The following is a 24526-nucleotide window of genomic DNA, read 5'->3' on the forward strand; positions in this document are numbered from 1 at the left end:
TCTGTGCTTTATCATTCTGTAGCTTAGAGCTGTAGATGATACATGAGTTCTGCTGTGCACAAAGATTTCAAGTCATGTTACTTAGTAAGGCTGTCTCTATTAAAATTGAATGCCAGCACAAGACAACAAAGAACCCTAACATTAGATCATTCCACCTGTTTTGTTTTGAATCCTTTGTTTGAAAAATGGGTTGTCCTACCTTTCCTTTGAGTAAAGGAAATAAAATTGGGTAAAACAAAGAGTTTTTTTGATAAACAAGAGCAATATGTACCTGCATGTGCCATTTTCACAGTGAGTGAAAGTAACTGAAGCTTCTTGCTAGTTTTAAAAGGTGAGGTATTACATGCAAACAAAAGTTTTATTCTCAGTCAGGCTACATGACTTTTTCCTTCCAGAAAGATTTTGTAGATTGGAATCTAGCATTCTCAAACTGCATCCTGATTTTTCAAATGAGTAGTATTGGTGCTTCCAGCCTCCTTGCTCCTCTGTTACTGTGAAGAATGGTCACCCATGCCAGCCTTGAATTGTATTGTGAGACCAAAACTTAATTTACCTGTTTTGTCTCTCAGGCAGAAGTAAATCTAATATGGGTTGGACGCCTCTTCACCTTGCTTGCTACTTTGGACATGCTGTTGTGGTAGAGGATTTGCTGAAGGTATGTTTCTACTTTCCTCTGCATCTAAAGAAGAAAATTCTTTGTTATTCTAGAAGCAGTTAGTGTTTATTCAGGTTTTTGTGATAGAAGAAAGGAGGCTTTGCAGGAAGGCAGAGCCACTCCTACAGTTTATCTACATGTAACGTAGAGGTGACTGGTCATTAAAACTAAGGAAGGAGACGGTTGTGGTAGGTAGAGAATGGCACAGTTTGCAAGGATCCACAGTAGTGACACTGGAAATCTTCACAGTGGCACAGGTTGGTTACTCTGAACAGTGTTAACAATTATCAGTGCTTAGCTAGCTTTCTCTTGGAGTGTTTGTGTAACTATTTACATATAGGAATTAAAGATAAGTAGTATATAGGTATGCACTCATGAAAGCTCATCTTTTTTTCAAGCTTAGTGGATATCTGTATATAGTAAGCCAGCATGTGATACTAGTAATGCAGTTACTTCAAGGGTTTGATCTAGGCTAGTGTAGTACATAAAGTACATAAAATTAGGAAGTTTCACTTCCTGAGTTGTAGGAAAAGCTAAAGTGTCTCAAATGCGAAAAACCCTGTGTTATCTAATTCTATGTTGTGCATAGAAGTATGCCCAGAATTCTGCACAAAATGTTGCTTTCAGGAACAGGCTAATATACTTTGACTCATTATTGCTTTCTGCCATCTTTGAAATAATGAACTGTGTGATGAACTTTAAAACAACAAACCTCTGCCATCAAAGCCGAACTGCTTATATGTGCGTAACAACTTGCAAATGCAGTGAATATGTGGCTTATGACTTTTTTTTTTTTTTTTTCTCTTGGTAGCTTCAACCAACCCTAATTGTATTAGACCCTATTCATATTGGAAAGATGTTTTTTGTAGATGGCAGGAGTGTGATAAACAGCCTCAAGTACAAAGGTAGCTAATGTGAAGTTGAATTTTGTTCAGAATAAAGGCCGCTGACCACAATCCAGACTCTAAAGGAAGAAACAAATTTGAGATTTCTTTAGGAAATTCTTCTCTAGCCTCCATACTTCCTCAGTAAATAATGCTGTTTTAAATTTAGGAGGGCTATTTAAAACAAAAGGTAAAGTTTTATTACTTAGTGCATTTTTCAAGCATCCAACTTCCAAGAGTTGCAAGAGTATATGTAACTTTGTGCTTTCTTTGTTAGGGCTCTTGAAAGGGTATTATTTGAAAAATAAGGTGAGAAATAAGGAAGGCTGTGCAACTCTGAAAGCTAAACATGTGCATGTCTGTGTATTTGTGCCTAGCCTTTGTGCTCAAAGAGTAAGTGAAGGAGATATCAGAAACAGAGCTCTAGAATCTGAGTCAGGTTCATCAGTTAACTTCAGGGAGGCAGCAGTGAACTGGCTAAGTCATGTGATCTAAACATATGTGCTGAAGTTAAATATGTCCTGCCCTCTTTCTGACCCTTTGAGAGGTTAGGTAAGGTGGTGTAGAAGGCATACTCAGTGGAAGAATAGTATTTCTTGGTTTCCTGGAACAGTGCCTGTGCAGTGTGGCAAACAGTCCTCCTTTCAGATAAAAGGCATAGGATGGAGGAAGAGTGTGACAAAAGGAAGGGACATTCAAGACAAAGACTGTAGAAGAGGAAAGGGAGAAGAAAGGTTAAGTTTCAGATGGTACTATTAGTGCTCACACAGAAGTTTGCGCTTCAAGTGAAAGAACAGCAGTAGTTGCCTAGAGAGACTTGTTGTATCAGGAGCCACCGGGAGGCTGCTGGTACCTTGTACATCTGTAACAAATGTATTTATGTTACACAGTACCACTATAGTTCTTTCATTAAGTTGTTTGTTGTGGTTTTTCCTAATACCTCCCTGCCAAAAACCCCCAAACAAATAAATAAACCAAAAACCTACAAAACTCCTAACAGCCCAAACCAAAGAAAAACCAAACCAACAACACCCCCAGCCCCTGTGGGGTACTTGTTTCCCGTATACCACATTCTTAAATGTGTGAGAGGTACCTGGAAAAATGCAGGAGGCTTCTCCTTTTTGAAGCAATTCGCGGAATGTGGGTTATGAATCCTACATGTGTACTTTATTTTTGTTTCTAGGACATATTACAATTCTGATCTGATTTGCCATGAGACTTACCTTAGTGTCCTGTCCTCCCCTTCCCCTCAGTCAGAGGGAATAGCTATGTAGTTCTTGTTGGAAGGACATTCAGATGTCTTTTGTTCTTGCTGTTTAGGCTGGTGCAGATGTGAATGTGCTGAATGACATGGGGGACACTCCACTCCATCGGGCAGCTTTCACAGGACGTAAGGTAAAGTATTTTGGCTTTTTTAAGTCTTGGTTGTAGAATTATTAAAGTGCTAGCAATAAGAACATTTCAAGAAGATGTTTTTACAGTGTCTAAAAATGACTTCTTGTCTGTTTTGGTACACTGTGTTCGGAAGGACTAGGCACATTGCCTAGCTTGTATAACTTTGTTCAAAAAAAAAAAACAAAACACACAGAGAGAAATCACATTGTTTTAATCTTAGTGGCTTCTAGAGGGGAAAAAACCCTGTTAGTTAGGACACACAGGCCAGTTTGGGATCTGGAAGTGCTGTTTCTTCACAGATAGCTAGAAATAAAGAGCTTTTTATAGGCCTATGTAATATGAGACTAGTTTGATTTGTTCCCCATGTGCCATCATTATTTCAAAACTAGTACTACCTCTATGGATAACCACTTAGCCCTTCTGAAGGAGTGACTACTTACTATGTTATGAAAAGAGCCAGTTGTACTATTTTTATCTGTCAAACTTAGCATTTGCACCAGGTACACCAGCTTTTCAGAGTCAGTCTGTTCACCTATAACTCCTGTTAGTTCCTTCAGCATTACTGATGTGAGAGAGAAGGTTGCAGTCAGCCTCACTCTTCAATCTCTCTAAAACATCCCTTCCTGTTTTCATAAAAAATCAGCAGTGATGAGAAACTGTTATTTACACAGCTCATCTTACAGGATGTCAGTAGCTGGAAAGCCTGATTGTGGCCTTACTGTTGCAGAGACAGATAAGGAGTGTTTTTCAAATTGTTTTTCAGGAGGTGGTGATGTTACTCTTGCAGCATAATGCTGATACTTCCATTGTTAATGGGAGTGGAGAGACTGCAAAAGAAGTTACTCATGATAAAGACATAAGGAATATGTTGGAAGGTAACTTTAATAGCCCATAGTCTGCTTTGTTTGGTTTTTTTCAACACATGTACATTCTGAAAGCTGATCTCTGCTTAAAGTTACAGAATCTCGGTTGAATTTTCTCTTTAAATTTTGTCATTAGAAAGAAAAATGTCATACTTTTTGGTTCTCATCTGCAGTACTGACAGGTGGGGGTTTTTTGTGACTTGGAGAGTTAAGTATCATGAATGCCAACAGCATTATTCGAGGAACTGTTTCAGTCCTGCTGGGGTAGTCCTTGCTAGAGCTGTGAGTGGTATATGGTAGTCAGAGTCTTGGTTCACCGGAAGAGATAAAACTCAAGTCAAGAACAGTAAGTGACTTTATGTCAACTGAATCATTAAAGGTAAAAAATGCCAAACAGTTTGCAAAGGTGCCCCAGTTTTGGATCAAGTTCAGGACTTGCTATTGCAGTCACAAATGTTAAGTGAAAAGGGGAAAAAAAAAGAGTAAACCCCCTTTTCCTTGTTTTCCTCCATTACCTCACAGGGGTCAAAAGTGAGGCAGATGGTGCCCAAATACTTACCTAAGTTCACTGCTTATAGTTTTGGAGAGTTCTAAGAACTGTGTTGCTTGCTGGTAGTACTATGCGATACTCATAAATACAGCTGAAGCTCGGTGTCTGCTAACACAGACTGTACATGTGAAGTGATCTCACTTCTAATTCTGCATACAAGTGCACAGATAACAGTCCTTTCAGCTGCTCATCTGCTGAATTTTTAGAGAAGAATAAAATTCTTGTAGTGTGATAGGAAGAGTAGAAGAGAAGCCAAGAAGAGCACAGGGAAGATCAGATGAGGGTGTTACGTAGTTCCTGTTTTCCCTCCCGCAGGGAGTGGGGTTGATTATAAGTGTTGGAAAAATTATAATATGTATGTTTATATAAACTCACACATTTTGTCAAATTTTACATGCTTTGAACATATTTTTGCTCTGACACAGACTTTTCTGAATAAATATTCCACTTATACCTGTTCCAAATGAATAACACTGGAACTCTTTTTGTCTCTGGGCTTGTTTTGATAAAGTTTTTCAATGCTTTACTTCATATGTACTTGCTACTTTATTGAGACTGACCTTAATTTTTTTTTTTTTTTAATAGCAGTGGAAAGGACACAAGAAAGGAAACTGGAAGAACTCCTTTTAGGAGCAGCAAGAGAGGGGGAAGTGGGGAAACTGACTGCCTTGGTAAGAATTCAAGTGCTTGTAATACTTTTGTGTCAAGTGGTTCAATCCATAATGCTAATGTAACAAAATGTGACATTGTACCTTGCATTGCAAAGTGCCCTGACTTCAGAATATCAGTGCTGTGCAGCATGTTATGTAAGGTGCTGAACCCTGAAGGGTTTTGCAGCCTCCCTGTTGGAGATTGCAAAAGCTTCTGTGTTTCTAAATTCTTTTCAGTTAGTTGTAAATAGCAGCGTAATGGTTCTAGGTCTGCTGACGTGAGCTTATTATGTTATTGTGGATGCCTTAATGTCATGGTCTTAAATCTTGAAAGTAAGTTTTTTGTTGTTAGCACCGTTGCAGCTGAAGTCTCTGTAATTTTCAGTGGACAATTGTCTGCACAGCACAATTTCATGCTGAGCAGAAATTGAAAGCTGTATATGTGTGCCCGTGCACATTCACAGAAATTCCAGCTGACCAATATGGTGGCATGGTAAGGCTATTGGAGAAGCAGATCACAGAAGAATTGGGACTGGAGAGTGCCTCTGGAGATGAACTAGTCAAATTTCCTGTTTGCAGAGCAAAATGAACTAGAGCAGGTTGCACAGGACTGTATCCAGTTGGATTTTGAAGCAGTGTCCCAGTGCTTGAACTCAAGCTTTTGAGAGTCCTCAAGAGTGTCCCTGGAAGTAAGACATGCAATATGGAACATTTTCTAGCTAGCTGGCACCTTTAGTAATACCTTTTATTTAAGGCATCAGAGCAGTCTGAATACTTCTGCTTCTAATGGAAAATTCACAAATGTGAAATTTGTATATTGAGAAATTTGATGTTTTTTACTTTGCTGCCTAGAAGCCGGAGCGAGCACCTATTCAAAATTTGTTGTTTCCCTCCTCTAAATTTATTTATTCTCATCTGAAGAACTCTTGTCTTTCTAACTTTTACTTACATGGAAACTGTTTCTAAATCTTTGGTCATCCTTGTAATTCTTATTTGTACTTTTTTGTACTGTCCACTTTGAAATGGAGAGAGAACTAGAGCTGAACACAGTAACTAAGATGTGGAAGAATAGTCCATTAGTACACTGGCACAACTGTATTAATTGTAATTAATAAGCTAACATAAGAGATCTGTTCTTGATTCTGGTGATTTTAACACTTGTTGAATGTCTTCTTACCTTAAGCTGATGTGAAAAAACAATCAGAAAAAGGTGACTCCTCATAGAAATCTGTTATCGAAGAACTCTGCTGTCTCTTATGTGGCATGTAACTATGCATGTAACTGTTCCTGTCAACGTTTTAGTTTCTAAGTAATTTTTTTTAGACATATGTATGGTATCTTTGAGCTGTGTATACGTGATATGTTGATCTCTAACTTTTCAAAATACTTACACGTTCTTGACCCCGAGACAGTTTCTAAGTCAAGCCTAAAGAGGTGTTCCTTGGAATCCTTTGTGTGAGTACTTGAACCTCTGACCACTGAATTACAATTTTCAAACTCCTGATGACGCTTGGGGAAGTCCCAAGAACTTTCTCCATTTCCAGCTCTATAGTGTAAACCTCTTTGACTTTCCTACCCTTAGGTTAATACCTCTGCAGAGAATTTGTGTAGGTCTTTAGAACTACTCTATATCTTGAGAATTCCTCATACTTTGCCTACTGATTGCTCAGGCCTTTCTACTCCTACTGTATGTTTGGTTTTTTTTTATTAGCAGACTGTTATGCTTATGAAGCTTTAGCTACTTACGTGTACTTTTACTGTGTGACCTAACACCAGAATGTGTTACATACTTCCCTGCCTTTGGAACAGAGTGCCACTAGCTTGAAAGATACCCTTTTGTTATTAATTCTGTTTTATCTTGAGTATCTTTACCAAAAAAGGCTGTACTGTGTATTGTAACACAGTAGTTGTCTGGAACAGATAATTTAATGGTGCAGTTTCTCTAAACCTTCTAAGTGGACTTCAGAACCTTTTTTCTCTTTTACTTAACTTTATAACTGCTTTCTACTGAAGTTTCTTGAAGTCAAGTGGAAGTGGTGGCTTTTGTGCTTCTCTTTTGTGTGAAGGTTCTCACTAGATCACAGTCTGTTTTCCTACTAGGAGCTAGATCTTCAGCAACTGAATCTTAACCCAGGCTTTTTAGTCTACTTGAGGCAAAACCAGTGTGTTCTTCCTGTGAGTTTTCAAAAATGTACTGTACATTTCCTGAAGTGACTGGAGAGATTTTTATCTCAGTGAGGTGATGTGTCAAACTTTCTTCCAAGTAATGCTTTGTAATATGGTGTAAGGTGCTGAAAGCACAGGCATGCAGCTTAAGAGGTGTGCAGGCAAGAAGTTGGGAAAGAGAGATAAGGTAGATGTAAAACAGCTGGTTGGAAATAGCGAAAACTTAGGAATCCTCAGGAATGCAGTTTGACCACAGTATTAACGAGGCTATACTTTCTCCAACTACCACTTTTTGATTTTTGTTCTCTTATCAGTTGATCTGTAAATAACATCTGTAGCAGATTATCCTTTACAGGACTATTTCTGAAGCATGTTTTAGGTGGTTGCTGTTGCTGTTAATTTAACTTGTTGCCATGGGAATTCTGTTAATATGGAGTAATTTCTCAATGGCTAATGAGAATGCTTAAACTGAGTTTCTCTAAAATTATTGTCATGCACTTGTGACTCTGGTCTTCTAAGGCTGCTTATCAGTAACTTAGCCTTTCTGTTAAGGCAGTCCTGTTTGGCTCAGCAGCCCAACTATATGGCTGATATTGCATGAAATGGTTTGGGTTGGAAGGGACTCATGTACACATTCGACAGCCACATAATTTAAGTAGAAAAGTAGCGGTATTTTTGGGTAATTTGCAGTGTCATGCTTAATGACCCTTCTCTTCGATGGGGTCAATTTCTCAAAACATCTACCTTGTGTGCAAGTTAAACCCTGGGTGTTCTTTTTTTTTTTCTCGGTTACATAGTTGCTCTAATCTTAATAGCTGGACTTCAGAAAGCTGTTTGTGTGACACACTGCCTATCCTAAGGAGCCTCTAAATGGCCTAGGCTGTCTGTGTCACTGAGACTGGCAGGTCTGCCACCCTTCAGTACAAAGTTCTTACTCTCTGAAACAGGGTGTCCACACCATTTTTTTCGGGATTTAGCGCTGGCCTGTGCTAACTTTCACACTGTGCCTGGGAGCCTTTTATGGAGAACAGTAGATTTTTGACAGTAGAGTTGCACAGGGCCATTCTAGCAATATAAATGACTGATCTACAATGCTGGGCAACTTTCCCTGGCACTGTGCAACTGAGGAGGATAAATGTGTCCATGCTGTGCAGTAGAAGGGGATAGCAAGCAAAAAACTGAAGGGGTATAGCAAGCAAAAAACTGAAATTCCTTGCTTTAGCTGAACATCTTGTATCGTTGTTGTAGTCCTTGCCCTTGTCTAACACCTACTACGTGCCTTCTTTGTTACCAGACCTACACTGAAGTATCCTAGTTAGGAACCTGTAACTTTCCAAAGAGAGAACATGGCACCTGGGAAGGCAGGAAAACGGATAAGTAAGCAGAACTTTGTTTCTTTCCAGTTGAATAAGCCCAAGCCACCTGATATCAACTGTACAGATCAGATGGGGAACACACCATTGCACTGTGCAGCGTACCGTGCTCATAAGCATTGTGCACTGAAACTTCTGAAAAATGGAGCAGACCCTAAAATAAGAAATAAAAATGGTAAGTACCAAAGGAAAAGTACATTAAATGTCAAATGGAGACAAATTCAGCCGCTCCTATAAGTGACGTTACCATGCAGTGCTCAGGGAAAATGTTATGGTGCTTTACAAGCTTTGTATCACTAAGAAAGGAAGCCCAACACTGCCTAAATTGCAGGATACTGAAGAACTGTAGCAAAATACTCATATATATGCTTTTATTTTCCAAACATAACCATTTCTAGAAAATGTACCTATTGTTTTAACAGTGAAATATGCCTGCCTTTTGTTTTCTTGATGCTAAACACTGAACACAAATAACAAAAAAAATAAGATTGAAGATTTGGCTCCTCCTCAGAAGTCTTCTAATGAAACCAAACAGAGCAAAACTTAAACCAGTAAAGGCAAAGGGCTTTCTGTAATTAGTAGAACTCTGATGGATAGTTCAGTGCATTAAAGTTCAAAACCTTTATAGTCTTCTTCCCCTGAGGAGTTTATGTTCCCCAATTCCAAGTAAATATAGACCTGTGGGATCAAACTTTAGTGGGTAAACAGAGTGTCAAATTATTTTTAAGTTAAGTACATCTAAGTTTATTTGCATCAAATTCTCATGCCTTGTCTTGGTTATTAAACAGATCAGACACCCCTTGATCTAGCCCAAGGTGCAGAAATGAAACTGATACTGTCAGGTAAAACTGGAAAGGTAGGAACTTTTATATGAATTTAAAATGCCAAGGCTGTCTAGTGGAGACTGTTCCTACATGAGCTTTAATTTCTGTGCAGGTTATCAACAAACCCCTGAGACGATACGAAGGTCTCCTATGGAAGGTATGTCTTACTTCCTTTTCTAAAATAGCTTGTAAGATCTCAAAGTATGTCGGTATGCCCTTTCTCTGTACTTAAGTGATAATTGCTGAATGAGAGAATTTTTCAATAATACATTTGCTAAATGACTTAATTTAGTCTAGTGAATATATAGATGGCTGGCTGGGTAGGGAGTCACTAATTTCATGGCACTCTGATCTTATTCTCAGTCCCTAAAATCTTTTTGTTTCTTGGTATTTTTTGTGGAAAAGGTTCACTGTGGTAAGGTTTTGTTCCTTGTCTGTGTGGTGGGCAAAATGGTTTTTGTTTTTTCTTTCCTTAATGGATTACTTTGATAACCTATGACTAATATAATATCTTTAAGAATCTGTGACTAATATTTTGCCACAAATTCACCATCTTCTGAAAATTTTAGAACATAGTGGAAAGATATTAGCCAGAGTTTAACGCTTGTTTTGCTGTGTTGCTCAAGTGAATCTATTTTCCCTTTCTAAAAAAAGAGTCTATGTGAATGCTTCATTCTGTGTTGCTCAGTGAAATCTTTAAAGTTTTCTTCAGTGTAAATTTTCTTATGTATGTAGTCTTGATTGTAATATAAGGAACCAGAACGATGTACTAAAGCTTATGAAAGATAAAATGTTGTCGTTGGATATCTCAATGCCATTTGTTTCTCATTTGATTTTTTAAAATAGAATTTTGTGGTGATCAACAACTCCTGTAATATTAAAAAATGTAACATTTTAGTATTTCAGTTTGTCCTGAATAGCAGGCTCAGCAAAACTTTTGTCTTTAGGTGGTTCCAAAAAGGAGAGTAGCACTGTACTTGTAGAGTATTCTCAGGTTGCTGCGATCACCAAGATACGCAGAACCTAAAACGTTTTCGTAATCTTTGTCAGTTATATGTGTTAAGGAAACTTCCCGGTTTGACAGTTCAGGAGGCACTCTGTCAGCCACACTTGCACCACTAGAGACTTTCACTGATGGGACCGAAGCCCAGTGGGTGGATCCAGTGAATCGATAGCTGCCCTGCTTGACTCCCTAAACTCACCACACTCACACAGTCAGACAGGGTTTCCTTACCAGCTCAACCCTAGGTTTTCCATAACAGAGTCTCAGACATGTAGATCCTTAAAATAATTTAGTCACGGTGCAAGAACAAAATAGCAGCTCAAGCTGGTGTCTCCAAGGAGGGACCCAGAAAAAAGAAACCCCATGGCTTTTATATCCCTTCAGTCTAGCAGGAAAGTGTGGGGTCTTCCTTCTGAGCTGCTAAGTCCTTGGCTTCTGGCACCACAGATCCCTATGCCGTTTGCTAACCAAAGGCTTATCACCAGTTCACGGCCTCTTGCGTCAGGCTCCCGCCACCCAGAGCCCAACCTGCAGCTCTCACTGTAACTGCACTAAATGTATTTTGTTAACCTTACCTGACCATTTTCTTTTTTTTTCTTTGTCTTTTTTTTTTTTTTTGATTCTTTTCTTAGAGCTCACGATTCTTTGGGTGGAAACTCTACTGGATAGTTCTAGAACATGGAGTCCTTTCCTGGTATCGGAGACAGTAAGTTCTGCATTTAAATTTCTGAAAAATGATTTAAATAATTCTTATCCTCACTTCATTAAATCTCTTCTTCTTTCAAAGAGCTGATGCAGTGAATAATGATCATCGTCAGGGATGCAAGCATCTAACACAAGCTGTCTGCACGGTAGGAAGTGAAATGCCTTGTAATACTGAGTTGTTTTTTGATTGTGATGGTGTTCCATACCTGGATAATGAAAACTTCAGCTAGATCAGTAACCTGTCTCTGTTATAAAATGGGGAAGAAGCTTGTGCTGTTGAAAGGAATTATTGTTCTTGTCGAGCAAAGTATTCTTATGTGTAAAGTGGCCATAAAGCTCTTTCAGTACTTTCTAAAGTCTTGAAGATGTAAGCAAACACAGGATACCCTGAAAGCTTGGCTCATCAGTTGTGCAAAGCAACTGTTTGGAGCATGTGATACAGAATAGCTAAGCTCTAGTTCTTCCTTAGCTGTCACTGGCTACTTGTGCCTGATTGTGTAACTGAGGCTGATCTCAGTTGAACTGATCAAATTACGAAGACTTTTGGAAAACTTCCCTAAATTCCATTAGGCTTGTGGGAACCATTTTGGAAGGGGTGAATACAGGAAAAACAGGCCAAGTGTTGTTTATGATACACAGGAAGATGAAGTGTTTAAGGAAAACGCCTTCAGAATCATTTCAGTATTTCTAAAACTAACTTGTCCTAGTTTGGCACCACAAGTTCTGTTAAACTGCATTTATATACACATTGGTATTATATGAAAAGTGACTCTTGCTTTTCAGTATCTACAAATTCCTTAATACTGGTGATCTTACACCATTGCTGAGATTTTATCTGAATCAACTGGCGCAAATAAATGCAAACATATTATTTAGATATAAAGAATCTCTATATTCTTGCTTGTGATGTAATGGCACACTTTGAAGAACTGTTCTGACCAAGATATTTGTAAGCTATAGTTATTTTTGTCAAGACTGAGGCAAAAACTTCTGAGTTAAGAGTAATTTTCTACTTTGCTTACTCTTCAATTTTTTTCTGACTCACTCATTGTACTAATTTTGTGTTTTCTCCACATTGCTTTAGGTTAAATCTACAGACAGTTGCTTCTTTTCTGTCAGATGTTTTGATGATACTGTTCATCGTTTCAAGATTCCTAAAAATAGCCTTCCTTCTCAAACTAGAGAGGTAATAATGACTCTTTATCAAAGGCATTAGAATATAATAACTTCTATAATTAATAATTTGCATACTGCTTGCTAGAGATGCATTATTATTAGTGTGTTTCATATCTTTTAACATCAGGATTTGGTAACATAAGTGAAGATACCGAATCTTTTAGCATGATTATAGACTAAACAGCAAAGAATGGACAGATTGTAATTCTCTTCTTTAAAATTAATGCTACCTTGTTTTCCAGCTCTTGTTTATTAATTCTTGTTTTTCTTTTTTAGAGTTGGCTGGAAGCAATAGAAGACCACTCTGCATATAGCACTCATTACTGCACGCAAGAACAATTGAGTAGTGATGATGAGGATGATGCAATATCTGTTACTGACCTACAGGATACTCTGAAAGTATGTACTGAGTACTTATTTGGCTCATGTATCTAGGTAGTTGGTATTTGTTCGTATTGAAATACTTAAGTGTACTTTTGGCTAAAAGTGATGATTTTTCCTATGGATGCATAAATGCTGCTTGTATTTGCATTTCTTGTTGTCATGTTTTCCTGTTCAGACTGTGTGAATAAAATGGCATGTTTATCATAGCTACAGGGCTGGGTTTTTCAGTTCTGCTAGAACTACTGCAAGATAGAAAGCTGCTTGAGATTTTCAGCCAGGAGAGGGAGCCTTGAATATTGTAGTTAGTGACCCCAAGACTGAAGGATAACAAAGCTCACCTTCAGTGAGCTCTGCTTCTATAAAACAGGCAATGAAGTGTCTTAGAAATGGTCCTTTATTGCCTCAGATCACATTAGATGCACTGTACAGTGACTGTTCATGCCTGCAATGGAAATGAGTAGTCTTTGGTAATTCTAGCATTCAGCCTGTGATTCTTGCTTTTTGCTATATATACACTTCTGAAACCTTTTATTTTAAGGGAAAGTTCACACTGCAGTGCAAAAACCTTCACGTAACTAAACTCCAAGTGGCTCGTACCATATCTTTTGGTACAAGAACTCGAAGTAGCTCTGGGGTCCTCAGCACAAGACTGATGTGAACCTGTTGGAGCAGGTCCAGAAGAGGGCCACAAAGATGATCCCAGGGAATGAGCACCTGTCCTATGAAGACAGGATGAGAGCTGGAGAAGCAAAGGCTCCAAGGAGACCTCATTGTGGTTTTCCAATTCTTTAAGGGGGCTTATTAAAAAAGAAAAGGAAAGTGACTTTTTGCATAGGCAGATAGTGATAGGACAAGTGGGAACGCTCCTAAACTAAAAGAGGAGAGATTTGTTGTAGATGTTAGGAAGAAATTCTTTACTGTGGGAGTGGTTCAGCACTGAGACTGGTTGCCCAGAGGAGCTGTGGATGTGTTCCCATCCCTGGAAGTGTTCAAGGCCAGGCTGGATGGGGCTTTGAGCAATCTGGTCTAATGGAAGGTGCCCCTGCCCATGGCAGGGATGTTGGAAGTAGATGATCTTTAAGGTCCCTTGCAACCCAAGTCGTTCTATGATTCTATGATAGCTGTCTTTAAGTTCTAATGCAGGCTGGAAATATGATCTTGGGGTTGGTTCCTGCCATGTCATTGTACTTGCCGTACATCAGTTAACATATGAATTTGCTTATTTTGGCCTTAGGTTTCTCAAAGAACAAGCAAATGCTCTTCCTGGGGTTTTAAACTTTAATAAACATGATGGGAAACTGGAAAAGTGGTACATAGCTTTGGGGGCTGATTTGCTATGCTAATTTAAATAAAAGCTGGTCAGTGATATAATGTGCATAAATCTTCTCTTTGTGTCTTTGAAGGTACTTTAAGTAATTTGTTTCAATTTTTTATATCAGTCTCTGGGCTGGGAATCTTCATTAAGATTTAATGCTCCCCAAATTTAAAAATTTCAAATTAAATTTCTCCCAATTTAAAATGGTTAAGAGAGTGAACTTATGCTTTCCTTAGAACAAGGCACATCTGAACTAGCTATCCTTGTTGTCTTTCAGAAAGCACAAGCATGCCAACTAAGACTCAGTAAAGAGATTTCAGACTTTCTTGCAATGGTTAAATCTTTGGATGCTACAAAAGGTAAAACTTACTCTTTTAAAATGCAGTTTGTTGCCAGGCAACTATTTTTTTTCTATTAAACAAAACATTCTTTAATTTCACCAAAATTAAATTTTCAGGAGCTTAAAAATACAGGACTGTTTTTCTCATTGAAAAAGATACAAATAAAGTAATATTATCGTAATTGCTAAGAATTAAGATTTCAGATTTGGAGAAACAAGTAAGGAGTATGCTGCTTGAAAGAAATTTAACCAGTGGCTGTAAATCCAGGGGAACTGCTTTTAGCTATAGTGCTTATTCAGTAGCACTGTAAGAATATAACTCTTTTAAGGTTCACTTTCAAGGTTTTTTGAAAAAAAGTTTGTGGTTGATAGCTTATTGCAGAGCATAAGTGTCTCCTCACAGGTACAAAGAGCCAGCTCTCTTACTCTACCTGTCCCTCAAAATATTTGTCTTGTAGTGAGCAGAAATGCAGTGAAAGTGGAAGCATGATAAACAGGATGTGAAGTGAAATCATAAAACTATGCAGGGAACTGGAGACATGGTATAATGCCTATTCCACAGACCTTTGCCCTGAGTTTTATGCCAGATTTTAAATTCTGAGGCTTCTCAGGCAAAAGTATTATGAGGTGGATAAAATTCCCTTTGGCAGATGTAGGAGCAGTTTCTGAGACTCCATATTGCTGACCTGAAGAACCAGTGAGATTCTTTTTGAGGAGAGAAACCTTTTTTAAAAAAGGAAACACAGAACTTGAACAACAAAAACCCATAGTAAAGCAAAAACCAGATACTATCTCATTCCTAGAAACTGCTAGTCTTGGCCAGTAGCAGTAATAAGTTCCTGTTTTCCTTCCAATGAATGTAACTTGATAGGTCAGTGAACTCTTTCTGGGTTCATGTGTAACCTCTGCAGGTCTCAATAGAGACAACTGCTGCAGTTCTCCCCATTCTCACATTGTTGTGCTGTCTTTAAAGTATTTTAATCCTATGGCTCCAGAAGAATGCAAATTTCTTTAGAAGTCCTTGTCATGTAGAGCTTCCCCTAAAAACTTTTGAGTAATATAAAAATGGCTATGTTGGGACGTGATATTTAAAGTTTTCTCCGTAACTATTTCTACATGCTGTTCTGAATCCAGTTATCTTTGAGATTTATATATTTGTATATTACAGATAAAGATTTTTACTGCTCCTGCACTCACTGTGCTGGCCCTCCTAGAGGTGCTAGCTGTTCTTAATAGGTGCTGTAAGACTCAATTTGAGTCAGTAGTGAGCTTTGGTATCAAAGACAACAATTAGTGTGTGGATATGTACTGTATCTTGTCCTGTACAAGCAGTATAAGTTGAAAAATAAATTCAGGAACTGTCACTGATGGACCTCTTAATCTTTACTGGTGTGACATCAGCTTGAAGCACCTGTGTTACTAAATGGTGTCAACTGATCCTGATACTTTAATTGCAACAAGTATGCTTCCTGAGAGAATGGCTTGCTTGACTTCAGAGGAATTGCTGCACATCACAAAACTTCAAAGATTGACTCAAATATTAAATAATTTCTACCAGCTAATTGAGCTATCATGATTTCCTGCTAGTTCTAGACATGTAGCCCTTTAATGTCATAGAAGTCAGGATGTGAGGTAGCATTGCTCTGCAAGCTGTACTACTTATTCATAAGATGAGTCCATGAAAATAAGATCTTCCCCTTTTATTGTTCAGTGTGTTTGTAGTTACAACCCCATCTATTTTATTTTCAAACCTAAATCTCCAGCTGCACTGTGGTAAGCTTTTTCTCTTCTATATAATACATGGCAGAAGGCAAAAAAAGCTACATTTCTCACTTTAACTGACATTAAATTAGTGCAGTATCTTTTTTATTTGAATTCTGTCACCTGGCAACTCTGAAGCTTTTAAATCTAGAAGGTGCTTAAAAGGAGATTGTTGTTAGTCCCTTTTCCAGTGTCTTGGTGCCATGGTTTACTGCCTCTGCTTTCTGAGCCATGCTGAAAGGGAAACTTAATCCATTCATGTGCCACTTATACCAGTACTAGGGAAAGGAAGCAAAAGAAAGAACTTAGGTTCCCTCAGTGCTACTTTTGCTTGACCTTATCTCACACAGATCTTGCAGTAGAACGTGAATGTTACATCTGTATTACTTGGAGGAAAAAAATAATTAAAAGAATCCTGAAGCTTTCAGTGTCCCTCTAATGTTACTAATATTTTTGTGCTTTCAGGAATATCTTCTCCCCTCCTGCAGAAAGTTGATGTGGTCTCTGAAGTATCCCAGGAAACATGTGAGGCTCTGGCTGACTGCCTCAACCTATTCATGAAGCAAGAAGGGGTATGTATTGTGCTGCGTGGGTCTATAAAGGGTTGAATAGCTTAGTCTAGTTGGCTAATTCCCTGCTTAGCTGTTACAAAATTAAATACACAAACCCATAAAATTTCATATTGTTGATAAGCTGTCCTTTTGCTCGCTGAATGTGATGAAAACTCGTGCTTCTAGAGAAAGAGCAGATAAATTTCTCTGCAAAAGTGTATCTTAGTATTTGGGTATTCAGAAGAGACATAGATTTTGGTCACATACTACTGCTTGTAGTGTTCAAACTGAATGCTTGAATTCAATAAAGCTGTTGCTTTGCTAATTGGAAGGTCAAAATATTGAGAAAATTAATAGTTTTGGTTTGGGGTTTTTTTTTACTACTAACTGAAGTGTTGAACAATATTGCCTCTGAATTTATTTTTCAGACCATGTGCTCAGTGGGTGTGCGAACGCTATCTGTTGAACTTCTGGCTTTCCCAGTGACAAATATCTTGTATAGTGTTAAACATAATGTAAACACTTTAATTTGGGAAAATATGTTGAAGTCATTAGTTCCTGGAGTAGGAGAGCTGGTATTTTTTCTTCCCCTAGTACCATGGAGTAAACTTGTCTTCCTGTACTGTGGTAACTCTAATCCCTTGGTTAGGCTCTTGTTGTCATCAGTAAGCTGTGTTTCAAAATGAGGTTTGTGTTGGTGCTATTAGTCTTCCAGTTATTTAACAGTGAGCTGCAAACACTGGCTCCATTGTTTAGGTTTGGTTTAAGATTTTTTTCATTCCTTTCCAAGCCCTTTTGTCTCCAGTCACGAATCTTTTAGACTTACTTGAGTCAAGTTCTAGCAGAGTGGAACAAGCATTGCTTTTTTTACATTGAGTTTTTTCTTTTAAAAAGTCTGATATTAGAGTTGCCAGCTTCAGTTGAGGATGAGGGGGAAATTGTGACAACAGTGGGTGTACAGTGTTAGTTAGTATTCCTTAATTGTGTTGGCATCTAGCTTCAAGCCAGACTGAAATAGCTTTCCAGAGTGGAGTATGGCAAAGCATATGGTGAAATTGTAATTTCACCTTACTTGAACTTGAACAGTCTCAGTAGGTGTAATAGGGGCCTTATTTTAATCTGGAAGCACATAGATTTGGGCACAGAGGGATAGGCTGAGGTGTGAACTTGATTTTTCACCACAGCTAGTTAAATCGCTCGGTCATGACAGGGAGATGATGTGATTCTGGAGAGTTTTGTGTCTTGGTATTTTTAAACTTCAAACTATTGCAATTCCAGAATGTAGGAGGCTTTTAAAGATGCCATAAGATCATAAGGGAAATTACAGCTGCAATATCTTCCTAAGACTTGCACCTTTCCTTGGAGTTATGTTCATTGAGCATTACTGTTCTTAAATCCACAGGATTTGGTTTTGTTGCCTTTTAAAAGTCAGGGTCCTTTTCTTTTTTGTTCAGTATTTCTGGACCACAGTTTTGTTGGCATTACAAAAGCAATATATATAACCTTGCAACCTTGTGCATGTCCCATGAAATCTGGTTATCTCTAGAATGAACGTTTTCTCAAGCTTGGTACCTTTTTATCTTGCCTCTTCAAGGAGAATTCTTTTTCCCTCCAACTTAAATTGTCAGCATACCAGAAGTTGCTGATTGACTGAGGAGGGGCTGCTAACTTCGGTAAGGATAACCACAGTGAACGCACGCTCTCCAGAGAAAACTTTATTTAGTGCTGCCCATCCCTGCGCTGTGCCAATTGCAGCACAATCGTGCAGTCTGTAGATGAAACTGCTTAATGCAGCGCTAAAGAAAAGGGAAGGGTCAGCCGTCTCCGACTTGCGCTAAGAAATGGTGCATGAGCGTGATACCCGAAGGCTCCATCTGCCCGCTGCTTCCCCTTCCCTGCCGGTGCCGCCGTGCGGGGCTCGGCGTGCGCGGTGGCGGCTGCGGGAGCGGGGCCGCTGTTCCCGGCGGGGCTGCGGGAGGAGGTGCCCCCCGGCCCCGCGCTGCCCACCGCCCCTGCCGGGGAGGGCGTGACCTCCGCGCTCCGCTCGGCGGGAGCGGCTCTGACGCCGCAGAGGGGAGCGGGAAGGGGGAAGCTTCCAAAAATAACCCACTGCGGCGGGGCTCCGTGCGGGGCGGCCCCGGCGGGCTCGGGGACCCGCGCACCGTGCGGGGCCGCCCCGGGGAGCCGCGGCGCCCTGCGCGGTGGGCAGCGCCCTGACCCGGGGGCGCGGCGGGGCGGGGAGCGCTCGGGCTGTCAGGCCATTTTTAGCCGGGCTGCGAGCCGGGGCTGTGGCCGCCCCGCCGTTTCGGGTTGGTTTCCTCCTCCGCCCCTTCCCCAGCGCCCGGCGGGACGCGGCGGCAGCAGCGGAGCAGCGCCCCGGCTGCGCAGGGCGGGCGCGACTCCCCCCGCCCCGCCCCGCCCTGCGCCGGAGCCCGCGGCGTGCTGGAGCTGGCGGCGGCGGCGGTGGTGGTGGTGGTGCAAGGTGAAGGGGCTGCCCGCTGCGCTGTGCCGGCCCGGCAGGTGCTGCTGCTGCTGGTGCTGGTGCAGCCCGGGCCGGCTTCCCTCGGAGCGCCTGCCTTGCCGGAGTCCGTCCCGCGGTATGTGGCGTGCGTGATGGGGCTGGGTGCCGTTGTTTTGATGGCTTCGCTCCCGTGTTGACATTGGGGTGAACCCGTCCGTGTCAAGCAGTGATAAGCGCAGTACTTCTCGCGAATCAGTTAAACCGTGTGAGGGGAGAACCGAAGATAATTTGGTTGCCTTAGTCTGAGTGCTTACCGAGGCGCTGGTGCCGGAGCCAGCACAACTTGAAGCGTTTTCTGCAGTGACTTTGGGCACAAGGTTAGTAAGTGTTGTTTCAAAGCAGGACTTCTCTTGGGCTATTTCTGGCAAATATCAGAACCTGCGTTCCTAAAGCAGTTCACTTCTAGTATTTTCTGTGCTCTAAGTTATTTTTATATAGTTGTAGGAGTTTAAGGTTCTTTGCATGCTGATTTCTCTGCTAGATTTTCTGAGTGAGTTTAAAATTCATCTCTAGTACTTGAGCTACACGTACTGAAGCTGTGTGAAATCGATAGGAAAGGTATTATTTTTTTCTTTACCTTGCTTCTTCACTAACCAGTGCTAGATAAAGTGTGCTGATGAGTATCTTGACTTTTAAGTTTCACTTTTACCGGCAAGGGTTGTATTTAACGGTAAATTAAAGAGCTCATATGCATGAGTTTAGAACAAACAGCAGTTGTAAGATGACTTTTTTGTAGTCTCTTTGTGGCTTTGGATCTTCAGCCTTTGCGAATTTGTCATTCTTTCTAGTTTGTTTTTGTTTTAAAAAGGGATTGTTTACAAGCTGACGATAAACCTTATATGATGAGATAAGGGATTCAGAAAAGGTTTCTTTATTTTTTGCATTAAATGAGTTGTATATTTAGCTACAAAGAATTTGTCATGACAAATTAAGCTTGTTATTTTTCCATAAACTTTTAAGATCAAAATGCTGTGGGTCATAGTCCTTGAACTTGGTTATCTTTAACATGGCGTAACGCTCTCTCTCTTGTATGTATAATTGACATACTGTAAATAAAAAAAGTGCACACAGTCTAGCTAGCAAATATTGAGCTCTAGAAGTTCCGTGTACTGCCTTAGTTTATTTCATATTTCTTGGAAACGTAATGGAATGTGTGAGGGTTAAACGTGTCTCTGAGTGTTCTCATGAATGCATGCATGCATGCTCTTTGATAAACAAATAGTTGTCTTTAATACATATCTGATCTTCATCTGGGAGACACGTAGAAGCATGGCTGTTATAACTTAAACCTACTTTCTACCTTACTGTGTTGTGAATGAAGGAAAAGCCTGTAGGCTATGCCCAGATGACTCCTTAATGAGGCTTTTTATTATCTGTTTCCTTGTGGGGATGCAAGTGAGGGGAACAGTGGTGAGACACTCTGCAGTCACGGGAGAACTGCTGATAAGGGCACTCTGAACAAATGAGTCCAGAGAAGTCCTGGCATCCATCAGCAGTCCTTTTTCCTGCCACCTGGCAGTATCATCAGGTACATTAACCTCTGTAAAGTCTTGCGAGCCTTTGGTGTGTGGGAGGGAGAGATGAAGAGGAGGTGAGGGACTCAAAATTGGAGAAGCTAAAAAAAGAGGTTAACTATACAGTTTCAGAGTTAGATATGGAGAGAGGACAGTCTATTGGCTGGCTATTGTACTAGACCTGAAACAATAGAGTCCTTAGTCCCTCAGGTGCTAAAACCAGTGCCTGTGTTTTTCTGCTCTTTCTCCTTGTGCTTAGAAACAGGAGAAAGCCCTATTTTTTATCTTTTTAAAATTTTATTATTATTCCTTTCAGTCAGTGCAGGAATTACGTTGTCCATTCTGTTTTGCAGCTCTTGATGAAAGTAGTGGAAATCAAGGCAAAACCTCAGTGTATCAAGGCCTATAGGCAATGCCCAGAACCACTGAAATGCTGTTCAGGTTGTAAACTTGGGGAAAGGAGGAGGGTAGTTTTCAGACAGTTGATAATTGCACTGGACCCAAGTGGTATTTGGTGTTGGGAGACTCAAGGTGTGTCCACATCAAGAAAACCTTTATTGGCTGTATGAGTCTGTAACTGACTTGATCGTCTTTCTCCCTCTCTCCTCCAAATGAGTAGAAAAGTATTACAAATACCTAGTGCAGCTTGAATCTTGGTGGAAATTAACAAGTTCTTTGGAAGGTTCTCTGTGATCAAAGAGGTGCCCAGGTGAAGACTGGTATTTTTTCCTTTTACAAAGGAACATGGGATATAACATGTTGTGGAATGTTGTATGGGCACGACGTGTAACAGAACAAAGCTACCGACAGGAAAGTCATTTGGAAGGTTGTTTCTCCTGCTAGAATGCTGACAGTTCTAGTCATGCCTTGATGATTCTTGCTGTACTAATTTCTGGATGTTGTAAATGCACGTGTCTTTCATCTGTGCAAAAGCTTTATAGAGAAGATATTAAAGTTGGAAGAACTTGATAATGAAATGTTTGTGGGTGGCATAGTGTTCCTCTGGAAGCATTTTTCCCTAATGCGTCCAAAATATCCAAGAGATGGGGGACTTAAAGAACATAACTTTTTTTTTTTTTCCTGAGATTTTCCTAGAGCAGCTAAGACTCAATAGGTCACCAAAGTGGGCAGTGATGGTACGCAGCAGCCCAGACAGAAGCTTGTTAAAATAATAAATACAGAGTCTCCATTCAGGGAAAAGATCAGTAAACATTACTGCTCTGCTTTTATAAAAGGGCAGTATGTGTGTTGACAGAATGCTTAAGGTTTGAAGCAGTTGATAAGATCCTTGGTCAAGTGCTGTATAGGAAAGTCTTCTGTATGGCAAATGGTTTTGGCTCATAGAAGGACACCTGGATGTTAGCATAGGGTAAGAGATGAATGCTGCTGGTCTTTGTAGTGCAGCAGGGTCCCAGCTCTGGAGATGATTTGTTTGTTTTGATTCTTGGTTGGTTTGATTGTTTTGTCTGCTTGGGGTTGATTTTTGTTTGTTTGTTTTGGTCTTGTTTGTTTGTTTTCGTCAAGATTGTGCACTTCAAAGTTAACCTTTATCCTTGCAGCTGGCTATAGGTTGTATTGGCAAAGGGACATATATTGACTTCTAGGGACAGGGAAACAGTTGCTCCCTTGTAGCTCGAAGGGCCTGTGTGGAAGATGGTCATGCAGCTTGACTGAAGACATTCTCTGCTCTGCAGTGTGATACTCAACTCAAAGCACACTGATAACTTGTTCTTGCACTTTCCATAGTGGGTTAATGCTTTTTCAAAGCTTGGCCTGTATGTGTGTGTTTTGTTGGCGGCTGTTGTTAAGCAGCCTTGTAAACTAACTTGGAATCCATTCATGGGCCTCTGGGGAAACGCAGTGTAGAAACGTATTAGTTTGAAATGAGACTCCTCCTTACTGTGCTTCTGCAGCTCCTGCTCTGAGGTTACTTCTATGGTCTTGTCTATGACTTATTTCAGTATTTAATTTTTAATGCAAAAACATGGAGAAAACAGTCTTAGCTGAGGCTTAGTCTTCGCCCTGAGCTGCAGGGTGAAAAAAACAAGCAGTGATTTTTAATGAAATAGTATTTGATAGAGTAAACTTCTCAAATAAGAATTAGGAATTCCTTTTACTATGAATGTATTTGCAAAATGGTGCTCTTTTCTCTAAGTTGATAGAGAGGAACAGTAAAAGAAACGTATGCCATGGATATTTTCTGTCTGTGTTTTCACTGCTTAGTGCTATGAGAATATTGTTTGGTTTCCTCTTCTTCATACTTTGAAAACAAACTGGAGTGAGAAGGGTGCAAAGCTTTTATTCTTCTGATGTCATTGTGATGTGATAATGGCGTGCAAAGCTGATCACCTTGTTTTCAGTGTTCTGGCTTAATTTGTGTTTGATGTGCTGTGGAAGAACGGATGAGTAGCAGAGTTCTAGAAGTTGTTAGCTCCCAGCCCACCAGTGTATTGTCAGCTAAGGACTGTTAACCTTTCAGGAAAAAAAGAGAAGCCGTAAAAATCCAGGATTTAAGGCTGAACCTCTATGCATAGCACCATACTTGTTAACTTTGTTTACTGGGATTTTGCGTGCAAGTGTGTGAGATAATTGGCTGGAGCGGCAGTCTGGCTGAGTGGTCTGCTTTTGTGTCTCAGCTGCATAAAACATCAGAACACTGAATTGGGTAACTGCAATCACACACATTTACTAATTATCTGGAGATGTGTCATCCTTCTTGACCTTTCTTTCCTTAATTTATAAAAATTATTGTATACAAATACACCCTTTTTTTCTGTGTAAAGCTGATAAAAGCTAGTTTCTTAGAATAATAATTAAAAAAATAATTTCTATATGTATGAAAAATAAATTTCATGTAGCCTGTCAGTACTGGATATTGACATGTTCTTTTGAGGGAGATAGAATATTTAACTCTTCATTATACATGTGTTTTGTGTTGGGAAGTTGTTGAAGTTGTTTTAAAGGCAGTGTCTCTGAGTAGCATAAGTAACTTAACATTTTGTGTCACTTAACAGTTGTCAAATCATCTTAAATTTTTCATGTGGTGGAATTTTGGTATGTTTTATATGGCTTCCTTAAACATCAGCGATATCAGATCTCTTGCCTTATGGGCTAGTGAGCTGTCCATGTGCGATTGTGTAGCCTTTCCTTGAATAAAGGAGTTTGAATGAACCTAATTTCCTTTACATATTTTTTTCTGTGTTTTTAGTTGATTTATTTTAGTCACTACTGATTTCATGAAATACAGGGGCCTTCCAGCTATGAAGAGTAAAATGGGTGATTTTCCCATTTAGACAGTACTAGTGCATGTGGAAGGGTATATTGTCTGTTGTGTTTTTCAACCTAAACTTTACCTGGCCACAATCATAGTATTTCAAACTAAAATTGCTTTTTGCACTTTTTTTTGCTTCTATGACTCATCAGAGCTGATACCATTTTTATAACAGAGGTAAGCAATTGTGAAATTTGACCTCTTGTCTGATTTTTTTTTTAATCTCATTACTGAATGTGTACTTATTGACCTCTTTCTTTCCTCTCTCCACCCCCCAAGACAGCCAATGAATTTAAAAAGCTTTTTTTGTTTTAATATCAATATTCAGAAGTGTGTTATCTCAGCTTGTTGTGCTGTCCAGTAAAGAAATGCCTTAGTATGATGCTGACTGCTGAGTCATTGAGGTTATCACTAGAACTGGTAAATGGGCTGTGTTTGGAAAGTATTCATGTACTGAAAATAAGTTACTGGTGGTGTAGTTTTTCTTGAAGGTACATGCCAGGCCTGGTCATAAAGGAATGTTAGTAAACTCTTTCTCCATAGTGCTTGTATTGTTTTTAACATCACTCTCCTTCAAATGCATCAGTAATATACTTTAAAAATAAATGTGTTCGGTGTTATGTAT

General features: G+C 39.7%; 1 protein-coding gene across 3 annotated transcripts in view; it reads left to right on the forward strand.

The window, feature by feature from the left end:
- The window catches only part of OSBPL1A (oxysterol binding protein like 1A), a 77024-nt gene that overhangs the window by 9583 nt on the left and 42915 nt on the right, over positions 1-24526 (forward strand). Inside the window, exons 3-15 of one of the 3 annotated variants that reach the window (XM_050317314.1) lie at positions 570-655; positions 2860-2934; positions 3698-3809; positions 4933-5018; positions 8567-8711; positions 9325-9392; positions 9473-9517; positions 10996-11069; positions 11151-11214; positions 12153-12254; positions 12521-12643; positions 14221-14302; positions 16510-16616. In XM_050317314.1, coding sequence (XP_050173271.1) covers positions 570-655; positions 2860-2934; positions 3698-3809; positions 4933-5018; positions 8567-8711; positions 9325-9392; positions 9473-9517; positions 10996-11069; positions 11151-11214; positions 12153-12254; positions 12521-12643; positions 14221-14302; positions 16510-16616 — 1169 coding nt within the window. Of the gene's footprint in view, positions 1-569; positions 656-2859; positions 2935-3697; positions 3810-4932; positions 5019-8566; positions 8712-9324; positions 9393-9472; positions 9518-10995; positions 11070-11150; positions 11215-12152; positions 12255-12520; positions 12644-14220; positions 14303-16509; positions 16617-19051; positions 19193-19271; positions 19434-24526 lie in introns of those variants that run through there. The other 2 variants (XM_050317332.1, XM_050317341.1) reach the window with 2 other exon arrangements.

This window comes from Myiozetetes cayanensis, unplaced genomic scaffold (assembly GCF_022539395.1).
Source record: "Myiozetetes cayanensis isolate MyiCay16 unplaced genomic scaffold, myiCay2020 scf1, whole genome shotgun sequence".
In the NCBI taxonomy this organism is placed as follows: Eukaryota; Metazoa; Chordata; class Aves; order Passeriformes; family Tyrannidae; genus Myiozetetes; species Myiozetetes cayanensis.